This window comes from Neoarius graeffei, chromosome 5, assembly GCF_027579695.1.
Source record: "Neoarius graeffei isolate fNeoGra1 chromosome 5, fNeoGra1.pri, whole genome shotgun sequence".
NCBI classification, from domain to species: Eukaryota; Metazoa; Chordata; class Actinopteri; order Siluriformes; family Ariidae; genus Neoarius; species Neoarius graeffei.
This window is the reverse complement of record NC_083573.1, coordinates 103,228,980-103,254,990: the sequence shown is the minus strand read 5'-3', so window position 1 is coordinate 103,254,990 and position 26,011 is coordinate 103,228,980. Positions and strand designations below refer to the sequence as shown.

The 26,011-nt window shown below is 43.8% G+C and overlaps 1 protein-coding gene across 3 annotated transcripts in view; it reads left to right on the top strand.

Annotated features, from left to right (window-relative positions):
• LOC132887159 (NACHT, LRR and PYD domains-containing protein 12-like) overlaps positions 1-25,191 on the top strand; it is a 33,054-nt gene extending 7,863 nt beyond the window's left edge. For 2 of the 3 annotated variants that reach the window (XM_060922621.1, XM_060922620.1), the window contains 5 exons: positions 2,308-2,481; positions 18,598-18,771; positions 22,563-22,736; positions 24,742-24,918; positions 25,037-25,191. In XM_060922621.1, the coding sequence (XP_060778604.1) occupies positions 2,308-2,481; positions 18,598-18,771; positions 22,563-22,736; positions 24,742-24,918; positions 25,037-25,055 (718 nt within the window). In that variant the 3' untranslated portion in view covers positions 25,056-25,191. Of the gene's footprint in view, positions 1-2,307; positions 2,482-18,597; positions 18,772-22,562; positions 22,737-24,741; positions 24,919-25,036 lie in introns of those variants that run through there. The other variant, XR_009654778.1, reaches the window with a different exon arrangement.
• Positions 25,192-26,011: the final 820 nt, after the last annotated feature.

The following is a 26,011-nucleotide window of genomic DNA, read 5'->3' as shown; positions in this document are numbered from 1 at the left end:
GGGCAACTGATGCACCCTATTGATGGTGTCTTTCTAGATGTGTAAGCTGCCCATGCCACACGCACTAATGCAACCCCATACCATCAGAGATGCAGGCTTATGAACTGAGTGCTGATAACAACTTGGGTTGTCCTTCTCCTCTTTAGTCTGAATGACACGGCATCCCTGATTTCCATAAAGAACTTCAAATTTTGATTCGTCTGACCACAGAACAGTTTTCCACTTGGCCACAGTCCGTTTTAAATGAGCCTTGTCCCAGAGAAGACGTCTGCACTTCTGGATCATGTTTAGATATGGCTTCTTCTTTGAACCATAGAGTTTTAGCTGGCAACGGCGGATGGCACGGTGAATTGTATTCACAGATAATGTTCTCTGGAAATATTCCTGAGCCCATTTTGTGATTTCCAATACAGAAGCATGCCTGTATGTGATGCAGTGCCGTCTAAGGGCCCGAAGATCACGGGCACCCAGTATGGTTTTCCGACCTTGACCCTTACGGACAGAGATTCTTCCAGATTCTCTGAATCTTTTGATGATATTATGCACTGTAGATGATGATATGTTCAAACTCTTTGCAATTTTACACTGTCGAACTCCTTTCTGATATTGCTCCACTATTTGTCGGTGCAGAATTAGGGGGATTGGTGATCCTCTTCCCATCTTTACTTCTGAGAGCCGCTGCCACTCCAAGATGCTCTTTTTATACCCAGTCATGTTAATGACCTATTGCCAATTGACCTAATGAGTTGCAATTTGGTCCTCCAGCTGTTCGTTTTTTGTACCTTTAACTTTTCCAGGCTCTTATTGCCCCTGTCTCAACTTTTTTGCGATGTGTTGCTGTCATGAAATTTCAAATGAGCCAATATTTGGCATGACATTTCAAAATGTTTCAATTTCAACATTTGATATGTTGTCTATGTTCTATTGTGAATACAATGTAAGTTTTTGAGATTTGTAAATTATTGCATTCCGTTTTTATTTACAATTTGTACTTTGTCCCAACTTTTTTGGAATTGGGGTTGTACTTTGCAACCTGTGTGAGTTCTCAGCATCCTGATATGCACATGCTGATTGCGCTTTCATCCAGGACAGGTGCGAGTACTTAGTCCTTGAGGCACACACTGCTCTGAGCATGCACAAGTGGAGATTAGATGCCCACGTGAATGCATAACGAATTTGACAGTAACATCTACAACCTGGAACAATTCCTAGAAAGTCTGAAGCTAAATTCTTTCAGTCCTTTAAATGACTTTAAATACAGAGTTACTGAAAATGCAGCTAATATTTCAGTGCATTTTCAGTGTTTCAACACATAACACATGAATTTACCCTGTTTCACTTTTTTTCTTGCCTGATGTAGTGGTACTTTGTTAATGTTGTGTTTCACTGTTGCGTATATGTATCTTAGTGTGTAATGGGATGTGTATGTAATTGTGGGTCCATTTTGGCCAGGACTCTCTCAAAAAACACTTAATGCTCATCTCAAGAGACTTCCTGCTTAAACAGAGGTTAAATAAATAAAGAGTTAGAGGGAGTTTTTAATACAGTTTAATTTCTTCATTAGCCTAATATATGTAAATTTAACCCTTTTTATGTGAACAAAATATTGTAACTTAAAATGATTAAAATGTAACTTTAATATTGGGTGTGTATCTGTATATGCATTTGTGACACTATCACTAAATTTCAGCATAAACTCTAGTGACAGAGACAAATAATATATTTACTGAAATTTATAAAGAAGAAAACTCATTCAAACTCTGCCGCTTTTACACTGACGTGTTTACATTTACTTTGTTGTGCTCTGTGTGACATTACAACCTGGTGATGGTCGCCAGTTCGATTCCCAGGACTGGCAGGAAAAATATGAGGGGAGTGAATGAACAGCACTTTCCTTCCCTCTGTATCATGGATGAAGTGCCCTTGAGCAAGGTACCGAACCCCCAATTGCTCCCTGGGTGCTGCAGCACAGCTGCCCACTGATCTGGGAGTGTGTGTGTGTTTGCTCATTGCTCACTTCTGTGTGCATGCGTGTGTTCACTGCTTCAGATGGGTTAAATACAGAGAAGGAATTTTGCTGTGCTTCAATTCACATGTGATAAAATTAAGGCTGGTTCTTCTTTCTTCTGATGTTTACACAGTGCACTGATTTAATATTTTGATTTTGTGTGTGAACTTTAATCATGAAAATCTGGCTTTAATCTGAGGATTGTGGTTTTCAGAGGCAAAAAATTATGTTTTCTTTTGAACTCAGAGAGAGAGAGAGAGAGATGTCAGTGTTCTGATATTTCATCATTTCTCTTCCAGTCTGTGTGAGTGTTATCTGACAGAGGAAAGCTGTCGAGTTCTGTCCTCAGTTCTCAGCTCAAACTCCTCCAGTCTGAGAGAACTGGACCTGAATACCAATAACCTGCAGGATTCAGGAGTGAAGCTGCTCTCTGCTGGACTGGAGAATCCACACTGTACATTGGAGATACTGAGGTCAGAGCATCACTTTCACAATTGGTTTATTTGATTGTTATTATTATCATATAAACTTAATAATAGTAAAATGTAGAACACAAAGCCAATGTATAAAAAGTGCTTGACAAAATAAACATTTTGCAATTTATAACATTCAAATATAAACTGTATTTTAAGTATCAGTGACACTTTTCACTCTGCACTAATGTTGGGATGATTAACCATCAGGTTAAACTGCAACCCTGTTTCCGAGTCATAATAATAGTTTCAACATGTGATTAGTTTTCTTTGCACTATTTTCAATGAAATATAGGGTATGCCGTCCCCAGTCAATAGGCAAAGTCGAGGTTCCGTTTTACTGATGTTTATTACGCACAAACACAAATACACCAACACCGTCGTGTAGACACCATAAACACCGTAGAACTAAAGAAACACATAAAGAAAACAATAGGCTAAATCATATACTCTCACACACAAAAATGTTAAGATATAAACAAAATCATAATTCCACAAAGACATAACACATACCACTTTTCCCGCTTGTTGACTAAGGAAGGGTTCGCTGACTTGGTTGCGGTCGCCCGTCTTAATGTTACAATGTTACAGTTGTCTTAACTTAAAACCTTCCAACTTTAGTCTGGATACTTCGAAAGGTGACAATCGTAACGCTTCGTAAGCTCGTGTGGGCTAACTTACTTATAGAATACCACTTCCATTCACAAACTTTTCTTACAAAACCGGAAGTGACATATATATAACAGGACGTAACACAAAAAACAGGACCATGTCAAAATAATTGCACCATCAATGAATGTTGTGACTGGAAATGTATACATAAACATTAAATACAGTACAAAAATATAAACTCTTTATGCAATTAAATGTTAAATATGACTAAGTGTACAAAATAAATGTTTTACTTTATTCACCTGCTTTGACCATAACCCTTTGTGAATACAAACACACTCCCACCAATCACACAATGTGTGATTAATGAACCCAAGACATCTCATCCATACAGTATAGTAAAATCTCCAGTACCCATTCATTTACACACATTAAAGATACACTTAAATCCTTTCATATTAAAACCTACTCTTAATTTCTTTAATTAAAACTCTCATCGCTTAATCACTTTCAAGTAATAATACAGTCTTATGTATGGGTCTTTCTAGGAAAACTGGCTTATTTGTGCGTGTGCCTTTACTGTCCAGTGTTGTATCACTAACCAAGAGTTTGACCTTTCTAACCCTGTCATCAGCTCCTGGGAAGACTTCTACCACCTTAGCAAGCTTCCACTGACTACGGGGTGCCAGATCATCTTGGAGTAATACAATGTCATTAATCTTGGCATCTCGTCGGTTCTTATTCCACTTTCTCCTCTGTTGCAGGTTCATGAAATATTCCTTTTTCCATCTGGCCCAGAACTTGTTCACCAGGAATTGAACTCTTTTCCATCTCTTTTGCAGGTAGAGGTCATCTTGCCTAAACTCACCAGGTGGAGGTGCAATGATGGTCGATTTCATGGTAAGTATATGGTTGGGTGTTAATGGTTCTGGCCCCACTGGATCATTGAGATGTTCAACTGACAGAGGCCTGCTGTTAACAATGGCCACTGCTTCATACATGAATGTCCTTAAAGAGGCACTGTCCAACCTCTTCGCAGACTGATCCAGAATTGATGTCAGAACATTCCGTACACTTCGGATCTGCCTCTCCCAGACCCCACCCATGTGACTTGAAGCAGGTGGATTCATCACAAAGTTGCAGCCTAATTTCTTCACACATTCAGGCTCCAGCCCCTTCATTAATTTTGTGAACTCATTCTTTGTGCCAACAAAGTTGGTACCTTGGTCGCTGTAAAGCTGTCTCACATTACCACGAATTGCAATTAAGCACCGCAGTGCATTAATGAAGGCGTCTGAGCTTAAATCATCCAACACTTCCAGATGAACTGCCCGTGAGCACATGCAAGTGAACAAGAGTCCATATTTCTTCAACTCCTTCCGTTCCTCCTTCACATAGAAGGGGCCAAAACAATCCATTCTGACGTAAGTGAATGGGGGTGTGGCCTCTAGTCTCTCAGGTGGTAGGTTGGCCATTCTTTGGTCTTGGGGACTCTTACAATACCTGCGGCACTTGACACATCTGTAGATGGTGGAAGACACTTCTGAACCGCATCCTACAATCCAAAAGCCATTAGAGCGAATTGCATTCATGGTCATACCTCAACCTTGATGGCACACCCTTTCATGAAAGTGCCTTACAAGTAAGCGAGATGCATGATGGCCCTTTGGAAGGATGGCAGGATGTTTGACATGAGGATGCAGTGTTGCTTGTGTGAGTCTACCTCCCACCCTCAAGGTACCATGAGCATCAACAAATGGACTGAGCTTATATAACCTGGACGATTGTTTGGCTTTAACCTCTTTGTTTTGTTTTAGAGACTTTATTTCCTCCTTGAAGACTTCTTCCTGCACCTTCTGAACGATGAACATCTCAGCATCCTTTCTCTCCTCAAGTGTTGTAGAGTCATTGGGTGTTTTCTCCAGACCTTTGGCACTCCTTGCACAATGTTTAAGTCTTGCTATGGCCTGCAGAGCTCTGCTCCAATCAGAGAACTTCTCCAAGCGGTCCAAGAGAGATTTTTGCTCCTTGACCTTGGTTGTGTGGACTTGTGCCCTTCTGACCTCTGGATCTTTGTCAATTTCTCCCACCATAGCTTCTTCTGGAAGCTCTTGCTGCCATAGGAAACTTGGTCCTACAAACCAGTTGGATTCTACAAGCTCCTTTGCAGTGAGCCCGCGAGAAGCGTGATCAGCTGGGTTGTGCTCTGATGCAACATATCTCCACTGATTAGGCTGAGTACTTGACTTTATCTGCTGAATTCGATTTGCCACGAATGCATGGAACTGTCTCGCTTCATTATTAATGTAACCAAGCACAACCTTGGAGTCGGTCCAATAGTATTCACGGATCTCTTCCACCTCCAACTCTTTTTTCAGCAGATTTCCAATTCTTGTGGCCACAACCGCAGCAGAGAGCTCCAATCTTGGAATTGTTGTGACTTTAGTCGGGGCAACCCTAGCTTTTTCCATAACGAGAATGCAGTGTACTTCACCTGACATGGACACGGCTCTCAAGTATGGCCATACACCATAGCCCGTTAGGCTCACATCAGAAAAATTGTGCAGCTCATATTGGGGGACCTCTTGAAATGATGATGGCAGATAGCAACGGGGTACCTTCATGGCAGACAGGTCTGGGAGGTCTCAAAACCAAGCTTCCCAATGTGGCCTAAGGTCATCGGGAAGTGGATCGTCCCACCCTACCTTGTCACGGCACATGCTTTGCAGTATCTTCTTCCCAACTAAGATGAAGGGTGACACAAACCCAAGAGGATCAAAAATTGAAGCCACTGTTGACAAAATTCCTCTTCTGGTAAAGGGATTCTGCTTCACAATCAGTCTGAATTGGAACGTATCAGAGATAATGCACCACTGTATCCCCAGGGCACGTTCGATTTTCGGCTCTCCCAACGCAAGGTCAAAGTCAGCTGCACCTTCTGCACATTCAGTCTTTGGAATAGTAGCAACTACCTTCTTATTGTTCGAGATGAACTTGTGCAAGCGTAACTTCCCAGAAAGGCAGAGGTCTCTGGCCTCTCTCACAAGCTCAATAGCCTCTGCTTCTGTCTTCACACTTGTCAACCCATCGTCTACATAGAAGCTGCGCTGAACAAAGTTTACTGCAGCTTGACTGAACTTGTCTTGACCTTGGGCAGCCAGATGTTTCAAGCCAAAGTTTGCACATCCTGGAGAGGAAGCAGCTCCGAACAAATGGACTCTCATTTGTTACACAGCTGGTGGAGTGTCCAATTCACCATCTGTCCACCACAAGAAGCGGAGGTAGTCTTGATTTTCCTGTGCGACATGAAACTGATGGAACATACGCTCCACATCACGATTGCTACTTGACCCTTCTGGAACCGGCACAAGACACCTACAAGAGTATTTGTGAGGTCGGGTCCTGTCAAGAGATGTTCATTCAGGTAAGTTCCTTGGAATCTTGCAGAACAATCAAAGACTACCCTGATCCTTCCGGGCTTGTGGGGATGATAAACCCCATGATGAGGGATATACCAGGCTGGCTGTTTGCTGAGCTCTTGCTTAGGAACCCTTACTGCATCACCTCTTTCAATAATATCACTCATAAAGGTCATGTAGTCCTTGTAATAACACTCATCCTTCTTAAAGCACTTCTTAAGACAGTTGAGTCTATGTTCTGCACATGCCTTATTATCTGGCAGCATTGGCCTCTTCACCTTGAATGGCAGTGGCATCTCATAATGTCCATCTTTGTTTTGCTTGATGCCTTCCTTCAGCCTAATCAGAAACATCACATCTTCTTGTGACATAGGGTCTTCTCCATCGGTCCTCTCTGCAAAATCAGACTCGAACACCTTCACTATGTCCGCCGGGCTAAGCATCTCCTTTACCTTGTACCTGTGCACATAGTGGACTTCAAACTTGAGTTCAGACTTGGAATTCCCAGTCAGGGAACCATGAGTGGGTTGCTTGGTGATGATCCGATGACTAACACCAATCTCATCCTCAAAGTCCATGGCAAGGTTGTTGTAGCCGATGATGCTCCAACCCAGGACAGACTTCTGTACGAATGGCTGGCCTTCTTCACCACTCAGCACATCTCTGGGGAGCAAAACCTGAGGGCAGTTATAGCCAATTAACAATCCCACTTCACAGTCTAGGTGAGGAGGCATTTCATCAGCCAGATGTTGTAGATGAGACCAATTCCTTGCAGTTGCACAGGTAGGTATGTGAGATCTATTAGCAGGTATGTACTCTCTGGTGTATGTTATGGGGAGTTTAACTCTTTCTCTGGACATCATACCTCTTATTTGCAAACCTTGCAACTTGAAGCTGGAGACGACCTTTGTTTTTGATGTTATTGTAGAGATTTTAAGTCTGACTGGTTCTTGGTTAATATGCAGTCCATCCGCTATATCCTTTAAAATAAAAGTGGTGTCACTTTGGGTGTCAAGTAAAGCATACACCAGAATCTCTTCATGCGGATTAGCTTGAGTGGAGACAAACACTGGAAGGATGGATGATGTATGACTGCTTCTCCCTTCTTGGATGACCCTATTAGATGTAACCTCTGCTGCCTCTTGCCGTGTCTTGGATGGAGCCAACTTGTCAACAACTTGTGTGATCTGTGGCTGTACTTGGTTACCTTTATACCCTTGCTCTTTCTTTGCACGATCTGCATGCAAACAAGTTGGATGATGTTTTCCACACTTATTGCAGACACTCCTAGCATTACAATTTCTAGAATTATGGCCAGGCTTAAGGCAACCAAAGCACAACTTCTCAGACTGCACAAACTTCACTCTTTCTTCAACTGCCTTTTCCATAATCTTCCGGCACATATGAAGAGTATGGCCATACCTTTTACAGAATGCACAGGTATTGGTAGAACTTTCACTAGAGCTAGTAGTGAATGTCTTGGCAGTTGAGCTACGACTTCTTTGGATCTTATGACTGTGGTCATACTGCTTGGATTGCTCATGTTCTATTGGCTTTATTGCTTGGAGTGACATGATAGGGTTGCAGGCAATTCTAGACTCCTTGTTTAAAAACTGAACAAAATATTTAAAATCAGGGAAAGCCTTATGCTTTTCTTGGAACATGGTGACTTCTCTGTTCCAACATGAACTCAGCCACTCTGGGAACTTGGCCACTATTCTTTGATTTTCAATGCAGTCATTTAAAGCTTGTAAGCCTTGCACATGTGGCATGGCTGTCTCAACACTGCTCAGGAAGTCCACAAATTCACGGAGGTCTTTGCTGTCTTTGGTAGCAATCTTGTGCCATGACTGTATTTTGTCACGATATGCTTTGCCCACAACAAAGGCATTTCCAAAGCGGTCTTCCAATATCTCCCAGGCAGCATGGTAGGCACTTTCAGTTCCAAGTAAAGAATACCCTTCAATGGCCTTCTTCACTGAGCCCCCTACATATTTGCGTAGAAAGAAAAGTTTTTCTTGAACTGGGAGATTCTTACGGTCAATCAAGGTCTGAAAAGACAACTTCCAATCTGTGTACTACAGGAGATCTCCAAAGAAAACAGCAGGCTCTGGGATTGGAATCCTATTGGCAGTTATTGCTTCAGCGAGAATTTTCATGAGATCGTTAGCAGCTCCATAAGAAGACATGGCTGTATCTACTTGAGATACACTGGCTTGAACAATCTGCATTTGTTGAGGAGAGGGAGGAGAGCTGTTTAAAGAGGCTTTGCCCTGAGTGTAAATTAAAGGCTGGGTAAGAGAGCTAGGGAAACTTAAATGAGGAACATGACTACTTTGGTTTTCTTGAGGAGCGGTAGTAGCTTCGCTACCACTGATGCTCTCGTTATAAACTTTTAGCTTAGCTTGTGCTGCATTATGTTCTTTCAATCCCTCCAATCGTTCCACTTCCTTTTCTTTCTCCTGAATTTTAATTTTCCTTGCTACACGTCCTGACACAAACTGAGCTCTTTTTCTTGCAATCTCTGCTTCTAGTTCTTTTTCTTCAACCTCTCTTTCAGCAGTCTTTCTCTTCTCCTCTGCCTCAAGCTCTTGTATCTCCTCCTCATACTGATGCTGTGTCTTCATTATTTTGAGCACTTCTTGTGTTGCCACTACTTCAGCTGCTGCTTGTTGTTTTCTCAGTGATGACTTGCATGACAATCTTCCTGATGTCCTTGAAGTAGACATTGACGCCACAGAGGCAACACTGGATTCAGGCCAAGTTTACATTAGACCGTATCTGTCTCGTTTTCTTCGCAGATGCACTGTCCATTTACATTAAACCGCCTGGAAACGCCGGGAAACGGGAATCCGCCAGGGTCCACGTATTCAATCCAGATCGTGTCAGCTCCGGTGCTGTATAAACATTGAGAATACGTGGATACGCGGATACGCTGTGCTGAGCTCTAGCTGGCGTCGTCATTGGACAATGTCACTGTGACATCCACCTTCCTGATTCGCTGGCGTTGGTCATGTGACGCAACTGCTGAAAAACGGCGTGGACTTCCGCCTTGTATCACCTTTCATTAAAGAGTATAAAAGTATGAAAATACTGCAAATACTGATGCAAATACTGCCCATTGTGTAGTTATGATTGTCTTTAGGCTTGCCATCCTTCCACTTGCAAGTGGTGAGTGACTTGCGCACAGCAGCTCAGTCCCGAATCATTGCTTGTGCACTTCACTCGTGCGCTCTGTGAGCTGCGCAGGGCCGGAGTGCGCACCCTCCAGAGGGCACTCGCTGTTCAGGGCGGAGTGATTTGGAGCGCAGGATGCCTGCGGAGTCGAGCGTATCCGTGTATTGGTGTTGCTGTGTGCACGCAAATCGTGTATTGGTGTTGCTGTGTGCACACTAATCGTTTTAAAAACGTTAATCTGATGATCCGCTGATACGGTCTAATGTAAACATGGGCTCAGTAGCGTCAAACACAGAATTTGAGTCAGGCCAAGGAATGTCTTCCACATCACCTTCTGAACTGATAAAGCACTGAACTTTTTCGTTGGCTGTTTGAATGATTGCATGACATAAATCATTTTTCCTGCGTATCTCATGTTCAGGAATCGCAATTGACCTAATTTTCTCATAAGTGTTGCTTACATCTGCTTGACTAGCATTTATAGCGTTCACAATTTCTTTAATAAAATCTGCATCTTCTTTGGTTTTGAGAGACCTTTTTAGACCATTCATATGATATTTCCAACACCTGTAAATTCACTCAAAGGCTTTGTACAATTGATTTAACTTAGCATCTTGCAACACTTTCCCCTTTTCAGTAAGAGTTCGTATGCACCCACTTCTTATGTCTGAGATATTTGCACCCACTAGAGATTGAGGTTGACCTTGTATAGCCCCCTCATCTTGTTCATATACTTCAGTTTGCTCTACTGTATTAGGACTTGTATTACTAACCCTTGTGGAAAGCAATGTACTTTCATTTGAGTCTGACATGATAGACTACAATAGGTGATGGCAGTATACTAAGGTACCTTTTTTTAGCAATCTAGACGCATTTAACCTTCTAAAAGAGATTCATTTAAAATGAAGTGCTTGCAACAACAGTAAACATAAAATCATCAATTTTCAAACATTATTAATAAATTCAACCTTTAAAACATTATTTGGCGACCTTAAACTCTTTGTGCAAATACAGGCATTTGATACAAAGTAATTGTCATATCAAACAAAGAAACTTCAGAAATCAAACCATTGAAGAAAAGTGCATTGTATCATTTCCTTTTAGTTTGCTTTGTCTGTCTTTAAAGTCACCTTTGTATCCAGTACGCGTTGTTTAAGTGAAATGTCCACGATTATCCAAGTGCATAAGAAGAGAAAAACGGCCTTGTTTTTACCTTGGAGTAGATCAAATACTCACGTCACTTCAAAGACGCGAATACAACTTGCTTGTTTGATGGCGCCGTAATTACCTACTTGCTGTTTCTGTCCTTCGGCCAAAGTAGTTCAAAACGCGAATAGCCACCACTTCCCACGAAACAAAAGTCTCTTGCCTACTTCAGACCGCAGGTGTAGACAATCGCCTTGTCCTCATCTTCACCGAAGCAGAAGTGTTCTACTATGCCATCCCCAGTCAACAGGCAAAGTCGAGGTTCCGTTTTACTGATGTTTATTACGCACAAACACAAGCACACCAACACCGTCGTGTAGACACCGTAAACACCGTAGAACTAAAGAAACACATAATAGGCTAAATCATATACTCTCACACACAAAAATCTTAAGATATAAACAAAATCATAATTCCACAAAGACATAACACACCACTTTTCCCGCTTGTTGACTAAGGAAGGGTTCGCTGACTTGGTTGAGGTCGCCCGTCTTAATGTTACAATGTTACAGTTGTCTTAACTTAAAACCTTCCAACTTTAGTCTGGATACTTAGAAAGGTGACAATCATAACGCTTCGTAAGCTCGTGTGGGCTAACTTACTTATAGAATACCGCTTCCATTCACAAACTTTTCTTACAAAACCGGAAGTGACATACAGTATATAACAGGACGTAACACAAAAAACAGGACCATGTCAAAATAATTGCACCATCAATGAATGTTGTGACAGGAAATTGTTAGGACTAGGACTATTTTGGCCTCTAGAGGCCGCTGTTATTTCCTTTTCATGTCGTGTTCATTTTGGCCTCTAGAGGCCGCCACTGTTCCTGTGTTTTGAGTTTGTGTTAATTGCCTAATTATCTTCACCTGTGTCCTTAATTAGTTTGTCTATTTATACCCCTGAGTTCAGTCCTCTTGTCACGGAGTCTTTGTGCTGTTATGTTTATCTCCAGTTTCCTTTGTACTGTGTTTTTTGATCTTCTTAGCTTTTGAATTTTTGCACTTTGCTTTTCTTTTGGATTATACTCTTTGGTTTTTTTTTTGTCTTTTGTTTTGCCCTGTATATAGTGTATATAGTTTAAATAAACCTTTTGATTATTTTTCTACTTCCGCCTCACGCCTCTGCATTTGAGTCATCCCCCTGGTGGCCTAGTGGGGGTTTGCTGGATTATCACACCAACGAACCAGGTTCGAATCCCAGCAAAACCCTAACAGAAAGACTCCGTCATGACCGACTCAGCAGAGGCTGCTTCAACTGTCTACCCGGCCAACCTTCAGGGAATTATGGCAGCTTTGACACGCTTCGGAGCGACCATGGACGCTCATGGACGTACGCTCACCAGCCAACGTGAGGCCCTCGCTCGCCACGAGGAACTGCTTCAGCAAATTGGGAAAACCCTGGCACAGCTGACATCTCTGCCTGCATCTCCTGCTCCTGATCCAGTTCCTGCTCCTGATCCAGCTCCCACTCCTGCTCCAGTGCCTCCTGCAATGCTGCCTTCTTCACCTCGCGAACCCAGCCTTCCTGCACCACAGAGGTATGACGGCAAGCACAGTGAGTGCCGAGAGTTCCTTACCCAGTGTCAACTCACCTTTGAGCTTCAGCCTACCACCTACACTACGGATCGCCGCAAGATTGCCTTTGTGATCACCTTATTAGCTGGTAAGGCGCGAGCCTGGGCTACTGCTATCTGGCAAAGACAGGGACCTGAGTGCTTTGATTTCCAGCTGTTTTCTGAAGAGATGCTTCGGGTCTTCGATCAGGCAGACATCAGTACCGACGCAGCCCGAAAGCTCATGTCCATCCGGCAAGGAGGAAGCGTCGCAGATTACGCCATCTCGTTCCGAACACTCGCAGCAGTAAGTGGATGGAACGAGACTGCCCTGGTGTCAGCCTTCCACCATGGTCTGTCTGACCCCATCAAGGACGGTCTGGCCTCTATTGGATGCCCAAGTGACCTCGAAACCCTCATCTCACATGCTATTCGTCTGGACAACAGGATGAGAGAACGCCACCAAGCCTTGAGCCCCCCCAGCCTCCCTACCTCTACCTGGAGACCGTCTACCTCCTTCAGTGACTGTCCAGAACCCATGCAAGTGGGTCGTACTCGCCTCTCCGCATCTGAGAGGGAGCGCAGAAGGAGGGACAAGTGCTGCATCTACTGTGGCAAGCCTGGTCACTTCCGAGCATCATGTCCCGAACTCTTGGGAAAAGGACCGCCCCGTCCAGCCGAGGGAGGGTTGTGACGGGGCCTACCCTCTCTCCCGGACTCCCTGGCCAAGGAATCTACATCCCGGTCTCCATCTCCTGGGGTGAGTCTGTCCACTCTTGTCAAGCTTTGATAGACTCAGGGGCGGCTGGGAACTTTATGGATATTCACTTCGCCCAAAGCATCAATATTCCGACTGCACCTCTTGAAGTCCCACTGTCTGTGTCTGCCCTCGATGGCCAAGCGTTAGGTGATGGAAGAGTCACCCAAGTTACTTCTCCAGTTTTCCTCCAGTCTCAAGGTCACAAGGAAGAAATATCCCTGCACCTGATTCCTTCACCAGAGTTCCCAGTGATTCTAGGCCTTCCTTGGCTTACCCGCCACAACCCTCGCATAGACTGGGTAACAAGCCAGGTTGTGGAATGGGGCCCTGCATGCCATGCCTCTTGTCTGCTCTCTAGCTCTCCTGTGTCTCCTGCCGAGCCCCCTGATCTCACCGAGTTATCTCAAGTTCCCACAGAGTACTGGGATCTCAAGGAGGTATTCAGCAAGAGCAGGGCCGCCGTTCTTCCTCCGCACCGGGCCTACGACTGTGCCATCGACTTGCTCCCTGGGACTACCCCTCCTCGTGGCAGACTGTTTTCACTCTCTCAGCCAGAACGCAAGGCCATGGAGGAATACCTCAAAGATGCCCTGGTCTCTGGGTTTATTCGACCCTCCACTTCACCTGCTGGAGCCGGCTTCTTCTTTGTCGGCAAGAAGGATGGGGGGCTCCGACCATGTATTGATTACAGGGGCCTGAATAAGATCACTGTGCGCAACCGATATCCCCTTCCGCTGATGTCCACAGCTTTCGACCTGCTCCAAGGCGCCACCGTCTTCACCAAGTTGGACCTACGGAACGCATACCACCTCATCCGTATCCGACAGGGAGACGAGTGGAAGACTGCCTTTAACACCCCGTCTGGGCACTACGAATACCAGGTGATGCCCTTCGGACTCACCAACGCACCAGCTGTTTTTCAGGCCCTAATCAACGACGTCTTAAGGGACATGATTAACCTATACGTTTTTGTCTACCTCGACGACATCCTTATCTTTTCCAAGACCGTGCAGGAGCACCGCCACCATGTCCGCCAGGTTCTCCAGAGGCTGCTACAGAACAATCTGTTCGCCAAGGCCCAGAAATGCGAATTTCATGTTCCCGAGGTCTCCTTTCTGGGATTTATTGTACGGACAGGCCAACTCCAAATGGACCCTGCCAAGACCCTGGCCGTCCGGGATTGGCCTACTCCCAAGTCCGTTAAGGAGGTTCAGCGGTTCTTAGGATTCGCTAACTTCTACCGCAAGTTCATCAGGAACTTCAGTTCTGTGGCAGCACCCATGTCAGACCTCACCAAAGGGACAGGTGGATCTTATGGCTGGTCTCCTCAGGCAGAAAAGGCGTTCAAAGACCTCAAGGACCGCTTCTGCACGGCACCCATTCTGGTTCTCCCGGACACCTCCCAACCATTCATCGTGGAGGTGGACGCCTCGGACAGTGGTGTCGGCGCGGTGCTCTCTCAACGTTCGGAAGGAAAGCTGCACCCCTGCGCTTACTTCTCCCACCGCCTGAGTCCTGCTGAGTCCCGGTACGATGTGGGGGATCGAGAACTGCTAGCGGTCAAACTGGCCCTTGAGGAGTGGAGGCACTGGCTGGAGGGAGCACAACATCCATTCCTGGTTTGGACTGACCACAAGAACCTGGAGTACCTCCAGCAAGCCAAGAGACTGAACCCTCGACAGGCTAGGTGGGCCCTGTTTTTCAGTCGGTTTGACTTCACCCTCTCATACCGCCCCGGCTCCAAGAACACCAAACCTGACGCACTGTCCAGACTGTTCTCTGCCACTAACAGGGAGAATGAAGTCGGGCCTATTATCCCTGTGTCCCGGATTGTGGCCCCTGTCCGCTGGGGTATTGAGGAGGCTGTCCGACGAGCCCAACGCCAGGACCCCGGTCCTGGGACGGGGCCACCAGGCCTCTTGTACGTCCCACATCAAGCCCGGGCCAAGGTTCTCCAGTGGGGTCACTCTTCCCCTCTCACCGCCCACCCGGGAGCTCGGAGGACCCTGGACTTCCTGAAAAGACACTTCTGGTGGCCTAACATGGAGAAGGAAGTAAGGTCATTTGTCCTGTCCTGTGAGGTTTGCACCAGAACCAAGAACCCACGACAGCGTCCCCAGGGTCTCCTGCATCCTCTGACCATTCCCCGGCGTCCCTGGTCCCACGTGGCAGTCGACTTTATCACGGGTCTCCCTGAGTCACAAGGTAACACGGTCATTTTGGTCTTAGTTGACAGATTCTCCAAGGCCTGCCGCTTCATACCACTGTGCAAACTCCCCTCTGCTCTTGAAACTGCGAAACTTTTGTTTAATCATGTCTTCCGAGTCTTTGGTCTTCCACAGGACATCGTCTCAGACCGAGGGCCCCAGTTCTCCTCCCGAGTGTGGCACGGGTTCTGCAAGGTCATCGGAGCCACTGCCAGCCTCTCCTCTGGGTTTCACCCACAGTCCAATGGTCAGACGGAGAGGCTCAACCAGGACCTGGAAACCACCCTGCGAGGCCTGGCTATGGATAACCCGACATCGTGGAGCACCTGGCTGCCATGGGCGGAGTACGCCCACAACACCCTGCAGTCATCGGCCACCAAGCTGTCGCCATTCCAGTGCCAATTCGGGTTCCAGCCACCTCTGTTCCCGGACCAGGAGGAGGACGCGGGGGTGCCCTCGGTCAACCAATATGTGAGACGGTGTCGCAAGACCTGGAGCAAGGTCAGGAAGACCCTCATACAGACCTCCAGAACCAACCAGACTCAGGCCAACCGCCATAGAAGACCTGCACACGCTTTCCGCCCTGGGCAGCGTGTTTGGCTGTCCACTAAGGACCTTCCACTGCGGGTGGAGAACCGCAAGCTTGCTCCTCGCTACATTGGCCCCTTCAAGGTGGTGCGCAGGGTGAACCCTGTCTCCTACCGGCTCCAGTTGCCCCGGACTCTGAGGATCAACCCCACTTTCCATGTTTCCCTGTTACGGCCCGTACTGACGTCTACGTATGCCCCTGCCCCTAGGAACCCCCCACCCCCCCGCATCTTCCAGGGGCAGACTGTGTTCACTGTGAATCGCCTGCTTGACTCCCGCCGGGTCCGCGGCGGGTTGCAATATCTGGTGGACTGGGAGGGCTATGGTCCTGAGGAGCGCTGCTGGGTTCCTGCTCGGGATGTCCTTGATAAAGAACTATGTCGGGACTTCCATTCGGCCCATCCGGATCGCCCTGGGAACGTCAGGAGACGCTCCTAGAGGGGGGGGTCCTGTTAGGACTAGGACTATTTTGGCCTCTAGAGGCCGCTGTTATTTCCTTTTCATGTCGTGTTCATTTTGGCCTCTAGAGGCCGCCACTGTTCCTGTGTTTTGAGTTTGTGTTAATTGCCTAATTATCTTCACCTGTGTCCTTAATTAGTTTGTCTATTTATACCCCTGAGTTCAGTCCTCTTGTCACGGAGTCTTTGTGCTGTTATGTTTATCTCCAGTTTCCTTTGTACTGTGTTTTTTGATCTTCTTAGCTTTTGAATTTTTGCACTTTGCTTTTCTTTTGGATTATACTCTTTGGTTTTTTTTTTGTCTTTTGTTTTGCCCTGTATATAGTGTATATAGTTTAAATAAACCTTTTGATTATTTTTCTACTTCCGCCTCACGCCTCTGCATTTGAGTCATCCCCCTGGTGGCCTAGTGGGGGTTTGCTGGATTATCACACCAACGAACCAGGTTCGAATCCCAGCAAAACCCTAACAGAAATGTATACATAAACATTACCAGTAAATACAGTACAAAAATATAAACTCTTTATGCAATTAAATGTTAAATATGACTAAGTGTACAAAATAAATGTTTTACTTTATTCACCCTCTTTGACCATAACCCTTTGTGAATACAAACACATAGGGTTTCCATTTTTTTTGCAAATCATCACATTCTCTTTTTATTGACATTTTACACAATGTCATTGTCCTTTTTACTATTTTCTTCCTTTTGTTTGTACTACTATTTATTTCACTATTATTATGCAACAGTTAGTTCTGTTACAGTAATTTGATTGGATAAGAGGACTGATATTTAATATAACATCACAGGTCAGTTAAACATGCAGGTAATAGGTGGTGCAATGGTCGAGCGTCTATGTTCCTGTTTTCATCACTGAAATCCTGACTTTGAGCCTGTGGTCGGGTGACCATGTGGAGTTTCATTTTATTTTTCCCACATTTCCTCTTGTGGATCAATGAAGTACATCTATCTATCTACTGTATCTACATGTTTATCAGTGCTATAATTTCCAAATTATTGTCCACCACTGGAGAAGGCGACCCCAATATTTTCAAATCCTGTCATGGATACTGTAGTGATCCTGCACAGATGGTCATTTCTGTTTTCAGATATGTTATCCATGCAAACAGTAAGTCCTGCAATTTGTCTCCATTATGAAATGACACTTTTAAAAAAGTCATTGAATTTCCTTCATTTAAACATGTATATTTTTTAGGTGAATGAACTGAGTTGCATGTACAGTTTGTTTTGTACAGCCAGCATGATTTGAGAGAGTTCTGGAATAAAAGCCAAATTTTTAGTAAGCACTCACCCGACCTGAGAATCAGACCAGTGATGATCAATCTCTGAGGCAGGGACATTACCCACTACACTACACAGCCATTTGTAGTCACAAAGAATGAGTAATGTTCAAGTCATTTTATACACCACATATATCTGTTATAGCTGTTATAAACTGTGAGATAGTGATAGCTATTATATCTGTAGCTGCTCATATAAACAATTATGTATATAGTTAGAGCTCTTGTAACCTGTAGTTGTTATAAACCATTATATAGTTAAACTTGTTATAACTATAGCCGTTATAAACTGTTATGTAATTATTGTAATAGCTGAGAGATTTAGATTCCACTTATGTAATGAGCCAAAGCATGAAGTCATTTCCAAATACACTGCTGAGCTGCATAAACGTTCATCATACTGTGACTTTGGAGATGGACTTTCTGATTCATTAAGAGACAGGCTTGTAGGTGAAATGCAAATTCAAAGAACTCAAAAGAGGTGAGTGACAGAAAGAGAACTTACCCTTGAATGGACATAGACCTCTGCAACATCAATGGAGACAGCAGGAAAGGATACATCAGAGTTACAGAAAGAGTTTAGAATGGGAAACTCATAAAATGTCTCTGAACAAAAAATCAGAAATGGTATCAATGAGGCAAATCATCCCAGGATGCCATCAGTCATCCCAAAAGATGTCATAGAGAAGGCCACATAGAGGGGGTGTGCAAAACAGACCAAAAAACACTTTTTATACATTTCCCCCATTTTCATAATGTTTAGGACAGAGGGCTTGTGTATGTTTCTGTTTTGGATGTCAGTTTTCTGATATTTCATTTTTTTCTCTTCCAGTCTGTGGAATTGTGATCTAACAGAGGAAAGCTGTCGAGTTCTGTCCTCAGTTCTCAGCTCAAACTCCTCCAGACTGAGAGAACTGGACCTGGGTTACAATAACCTGCAGGATTCAGGAGTGAAGCTGCTCTCTGCTGGACTGGAGAATCCACACTGTACACTGGAGATACTGAGGTCAGATCATCACTTTCACATTTTGTTCATTTTATTGTCATTAATGTAAACCTAATAATAATAAAATGCAAATCAACACGCCCAGTGTATAACAAGGGGCTGACAAATAAAGAAAGAAAGAAAATAAAAACAACCTTTATTCTCTGACTTTACTGAACATTTGAGGCCATTCTGTTGCATTTAAATAGTGAGTCGTATCAAACATTTTTCAGTGTAAATTTTAAGTATAAATCTAATTGTAAAATAAGGGCGGCACAGTGGTGTAGTGGTTAGCGCTGTCGCCTCACAGCAAGAAGGTCTGGGTTCGAGCCCCGGGGCCGGCGAGGGCCTTTCTGTGTGGAGTTTGCATGTTCTGCCCGTGTCCGCGTGGGTTTCCTCCGGGTGCTCCGGTTTCCCCCACAGTCCAAAGACATGCAGGTTAGGTTAACTGGTGACTCTAAATTTACCATAGGTGTGAATGGTTGTCTGTGTCTATGTGTCAGCTCTGTGATGACCTGGCGACTTGTCCAGGGTGTATCCCGCCTTTCACCCGTAGTCAGCTGGGATAGGCTCCAGCTTGCCTGCGACCCTGTAGAAGGATAAAGCGGCTAGAGATGATGAGATGATATATATACTGTACATGTGTATGAGAGAACTGGACCTGGGTTACAATATATATATATATATATATAATTACCAGTATAGTGTATATAAGAACAGATGGGCTCTAAATTGACCATAAGTGTGAGTGGTTGTTTGTGTCTATGTGTCAGCCCTACGATGACCTGGCGACTTGTCCAGGTAGTACTCCAGTGTCGAGTGTGGATTCTCCAGTCCAGCAGAGAGCAGCTTCACTCCTGAATCCTGCAAGTTCTTGTAACCCAGGTCCAGTTCTCTCATACATATACATACATAAATATGTATGTATGACCTCAGTATCTCCAGTGTACTGTGTATATATATATATATATATATATATGGGACTAGAACAAAATAGAAAACATGATGGTAGAGAACAGAATACAACAAAATACTCTACATATTCTACATAGAGTAGGATAGGCAGTTACAATAAGATAATAGAATATAACATAATGAAATTACAGATCTATAGATGTAGAGAAGTAGGTACACAGCACATTAGCAGTAGCGAAACTGGCTACCTGACTAGCTAGTGCTACACATGCTACGTACTTTTACATTCACCTACTTCTGCATTTTTTGTATGTCTGTAATTTCATAGCGGAGATCAATTTCAGAATTTACTGTTTTTGTGATGACATCATGTTCCCAAACAATCATTCTAATTCAATTGTTGCAGTATATCTGAAAAAAAGCAATGACTATCCATTCAGGATCACTGTAGTGTCCACCACAGTACAGCTGCAAATTTATGAGCCACCTTCTCAAGTGATGGACACTCGGACAGTTTGAACATTGTGTAGCACCAGCAAACATACAGTGGTGCTTAAAAGTTTGTGAACCCTTTAGAATTTTCTATATTTCTGCAAAAATATGACCCAAAACATCATCAGATTTTCACACAAGTCCTAAAAGTAGATAAACAGAACCCAGCTAAACAAATGAGACAAAAATATTATACTTGGTCATTTATTTATTGAGGAAAATGATCCAATATTACATATCTGTGAGTGGCAAAAGTATGTGAACCTTTGCTTTCAGTATCTGATGTGACCCCCTTGTGCAGCAATAACTGCAAGTAAATGTTTCCGGTATCTGTTGATCAGTCCTGCACACCGGCTTGGAGGAATTTTAGCCCGTTCTTCCATACAGAACAGCTTCAACTCTGGGATGTTGGTGGGTTTCCTCACATGAACTGCTCGCTTCAGGTCCTTCCACAACATTTTGATTGGATTAAGGTCAGGACTTTGACTTGACCATTCCAAAACATTAACTTTATTCTTCTTTAACCATTCTTTGGTAGAACGACTTGTGTGCTTAGGGTCATTGTCTTGCTGCATGACCCACCTTCTCTTGAAATTCAGTTCGTGGACAGATGTCCTGACATTTTCCTTTAGAATTCCCTGGTATAATTCAGAATTCATTGCTCCATCAATGATGGCAAGCCGTCCTGGCCCAGATGCAGCAAAACAGGCCCAAAACACGATACTACCACCACCATGTTTCACAGATGGGATAAGGTTGTTATGCTGGAATGCAGTGTCTTCCTTTCTCCAAACTTAACGCTTCTCATTTCAACCAAATTGTTCTATTTTGGCCTCAGCCGTCCACAAAACATTTTTCCAATAGCCTTCTGGCTTGTCCATGTGATCTTTAGCAAACTGCAGACAAGCAGCAAGTTTTTTGGAGAGCAGTGGCTTTCTCCTTGCAACCCTGTCATGCACACCATTGTTGTTCAGTGTTCTCCTGATGGTGGACTCATGAGCATTAACATTAGCCAATGTGAGAGAGGCCTTCAGTTGCTTAGAAGTTACCCTGGGGTCCTTTGTGACCTCGCCAACTATTACACGCCTTGCTCTTGGAGTGATCTTTGTTGGTTGACCACTCCTGGGGAGGGTAACAATGGTCTTGAATTTCCTCCATTTGTACACAATCTGTCTGACTGTGGATTGGTGGAGTCCACACTCTTTAGAGATGGTTTTGTAACTTTTTCCAGCCTGATGAGCATCAACAACGCTTTTTCTGAGGTCCTCAGAAATCTCCTTTTTTTGTGCCATGATACACTTGCACAAACATGTGTTGTGAAGATCAGACTTTGATAGATCCCTGTTCTTTAAATAAAACAGGGTGCCCACTCACACCTGATTTGTCATCCAATTGATTGAAAACACCAGACTCTCATTTCACCTTCAAATTAACTGCTAATCCTAGAGGTTCACATACTTTTGCCACTCACAGATATGTAATATTGGATCATTTTCCTCAATAAATAAATGACCAAGTATCATATTTTTGTCTAATTTGTTTAACTGGGTTCTCTTTATCTACTTTTAGGACTTGTGTGAAATTCTGATGATGTTTTGGGTCATATTTGTGCAGAAATATAGAAAATCCTAAAGGGTTCACAAACTTTCAAGCACCACTGTACAGCTAGATAAATACATTGAGATATGAAGTTTACTGATCCACAAGGGGGAGTTTAAATAAATGAATAAAAACTGAACCCAAGGCTCAAACCAAGTACCTTGAAGCTGTGAGGCAGCAACTCTCACACTGTTCCAGCTGTTCCCTCTTGAGGCAGATTCTGATTAAAGTAAAAACAGATGCACTCATCCATGCTGTGTCGCATGTAGGCTGAATTCTGCATTTTACCATCAGGAGAAAATAAGTTGTGATCTTTCGAAAACAACTTTTGTTTAGTCAAGAAATTAACATTTATCTTGAGATTTAAAATATAATAAAATAAAATAAACCGATGGCCTTTCTGGACTTCCACTGAAAACAGAGGTGGTTCTGTACATTGTAGACAGGTCTACACTGTCTGCTTTTAACTTTTTCATAGCACGTTTGGAGAAAAGGTTTTGATTTAATTCTGATTGTTTGCTTTAAAATCAGATGTTGGCTCCTGAGGACCATTTTTAAATCTGCTTTTCACATCCTTCATTAAATATCACTCCATTTATATTTAACATTTACATTTAACAGTCTCAATTCTTGTTTACATTTATATGTACAATAGACACTGGAACTGAAAACCGTTATTTGACATGAGTCACTACCTCAGTGTTACTCAGGAAAATGTACATGTGATAGATGACTGTACGCGCACATGTACGCATGCATGCCCCCCCACACACACGTTGCTGTTCTGCAATATAATTCTCTTTCAGTCTGCGTGCATGTAAACTGAGAGAGGAAAGCTGTAGAGTTCTGTCCTCAGTTCTCAGCTCAAACTCCTCCAGTCTGAGAGAACTGAACCTGAGTATCAATAACCTGCAGGATTCAGGAGTGAAGCTGCTCTCTGCTGGACTGGAGAATCCACACTGTAAACTGGAGACACTGAGGTCAGATCATCACTCTCACATTTTGTTCATTTTATTAGTGTGCTTGCTCAAGCACATTATTGTTCTTCTTAAGTTTACTTACCGTATTCTGCCTTATTCCGACACGTTTTTTGGATCCACTACTCCTCCTAGGGCGTTCGAGATAGAGACACCGTTCCAACTCTGAGACGTCTGGCCCGAAGTGGTGTAGTGTGCTTGTATACAGCTTTTGGATCAATGTGCCTGTTCTCTTGTTCTTGTTGTTTTTCTTTTGTTTTTTTTCCCATAGAGAATGAATAGGGCTCATGAATCGAATCGTCCTACTCGGACACGCTCCATCCCAGATGCACCAAACCTCATGTGATACTTCAGGCCATCTCCCCCGACACATACATGCAATCGGTTCTGACCCGCACTCATATTTTTCCTTTCTTTTTGCTCATCCCTTTTTCCTCCATAGGCTTGCATTGATTTTTGACCCCATTGAAAATGAATGGTGTTTCAGGAGAAAAACTTTCACTCTCCATCAATTTTTTTAACCAAGTGACCAAACTTCAAGAAACTTCACTTGATGCCTCAGGCCAAGTCCCCGCACAGATCCATCCCCTCATCTGAGACCTGCACTCATCTTTTCCTTGGTTTTCATGCATCTCTTTTTACCTCCATAGGCTTCCATTGATTTTTGGCTCCATTCAAATGAATGGAGTTTTGCTCAGTAACACTTCACCACACATCCACCAAACTTCATCCGGCACCTCAGGCCAAATCACCCATCACACACATGATATCAGTTCTGACCCGCACTCGTCTTTGTCTTGCCTTTCATCCATCCATTTTTTCTCCATTTTGCCGCTAATCAATGGAAGCTTGACTGAGTCATTCCTCCCTTCCCTCATAGGTGATGATGCATTTGGCAAGGATCTGCTCATTTGAGACTTTGACAACAAATCAACTTCAACTCACTGGCCACTTTATTAGGAATACTTACACGCACACACGATAGCAATTAGCATATAAGCATTCACGTGTTACCATGCTAGCTGTTAGCATGTTACCCATTATGATATCATGCCTGCTGTTAGCTTGCGAGTTGTTAGCATGTTCACCATTAGCATGTTATCATGAGAGCTGTTGACATGTTAGGATTAGCATGGTAGCATGCAGAGTTCGCATGTTTGCTGTTAGCGAGTTCACCTGAGCATGTTAGCATGCTAACTGTTAGCATGTTAGCTGTTAGCATGTCACCCTCAGTGTGTTAGCATGCTAAAAGTTAACATACTAGCCATTAGCATGTTACCCTGTTAGCATGATATCTTTCAACATATTAGCCTTAAAGTGTTAGAATTTTAACAAATAGCATGTTAATCAGGTGGCACGGTGGTGTAGTGGTTAGCGCTGTCGCCTCACAGCAAGAAGGTCCTGGGTTCGAGCCCCAGGGCCGGCGAGGGCCTTTCTGTGTGGAGTTTGCATGTTCTCCCCGTGTCCGCGTGGGTTTCCTCCGGGTGCTCCGGTTTCCCCCACAGTCCAAAGACATGCAGGTTAGGTTAACTGGTGACTCTAAATTGACCGTAGGTGTGAATGTGAGTGTGAATGGTTGTCTGTGTCTATGTGTCAGCCCTGTGATGACCTGGCGACTTGTCCAGGGTGTACCCCGCCTTTCGCCCGTAGTCAGCTGGGATAGGCTCCAGCTTGCCTGTGACCCTGTAGAAGGATAAAGCGGCTAGAGATAATGAGATGAGATGAGCATGTTAATCATTAGCATGTGAGAATGCTAGCTGTTAGCATGCTATCTATTAGCATGTTAGCATTAACATGTTAACATGCTAGCTTTTAGCATGTTAGTATGCTGTTAGCATGTTAGTATGCTAACTGTTAGCATGTTGGTATTAGCATGTTGGCATGTTAGCTTTTAGCATGCTAGCATGATAGCTGTTCTGCTACAGCTCAGCAAGCACACTTTGCATTTTCTCTGTGGAAATGCATTCTAGTTGTCATTGTTTATTGATAATTGTTGATCTCTCTACAGGTTGTCTGGCTGCAGTATTACTGGGGAAGGTTGTGCTGCTCTGGTTTCAGCTCTGAGGTCAAATCCCTCATCACACCTGAGAGAACTGGATCTGAACAACAATAAACCAGGAGAATCAGGAGTGAAGCTGCTCTCTGATCTACTGAAGGATCCACACTGTACACTGTCGAAACTACCGTGAGACACACACACACACACACTGTTTACAATGATTTTTCTTGTTAGGAGTTTGACTACTGATTCTGATAAATATGATAAATCTCTGTTCATTTGACCCTTTTCCATTTCTTTACAGGTTCGGGGCCGTTTTCTAATCTGAACATTCACTGAAACACTCGACTTGATCTGCATGATTTTATACTTTGTGTTGCTGCCACATGATTGGTTGATTGGATAACTGAATTATGGGCAGGTGTACAGGTGTTCCTAATAAAGTGGACAGTGAGTGTGTGTGACTGTTACTGTTTTAAAAGGATGATGACAGTGGTTAAGATTTTGCTTTTCCAATACTCTGTTTTTGGTTACTTAGATGATGTACATATCAGGACTATAAACATGAAGCAGCTGAGATAAATAAACTAAAGTTTGAGAATAGTTTGAGTTTTTACAAAATAAAGAGATTATCTGGAAAAAGGGCTTGTTCAGAATTGCGGTGCCAGGTCTTAATTATTTTGACCTTTAAAAGTAGTAAACAGGCACCCTTGTCAGACATAGTGGCTCCCAACTCGTTAGTTGTCAGGGCATGTTACAACATGCCAACTTCAGACACCCTGGCGCCACTGTCCATCACACGCCAACTTCAGACACCCTGGCGCCACTGTCCATCACACTGTGCTGCGTGGACTATATAAGATGCGCACAAACATCGAAGAAAACACAGCACACATCAGACGGGGACTCCATGCAACACCTGCTTCTCATCAGTGAATATTTGGATCCGTTTCTCTCTTTCTTTCTCGGTTTCATTTCTTTCTTGCTTTCTGTCTTTCTATCGCGGACGTGTCAGGATCCAACGTCCATCATTCGTGCCGTGTGTGCATTCCGTGCGTCCTTGAATGTAAGTTGTTTATTGTTGCGTAGCTACTGTGTTATGTGTGTACTCGCTATCTGTAACTGTTACATGTAGCGGTAATGCTAGCGAGTATTTCTTCTCTTATCCTGTGTCTGTCTATTTTCTTACGTGTTTGTTCTGTTCTGTTCAGTAGCGATGTAATGATAGCGCTTGTTTTCTCGACCACGGTTTGTTACGGGAGCACATTTCATTATTAGC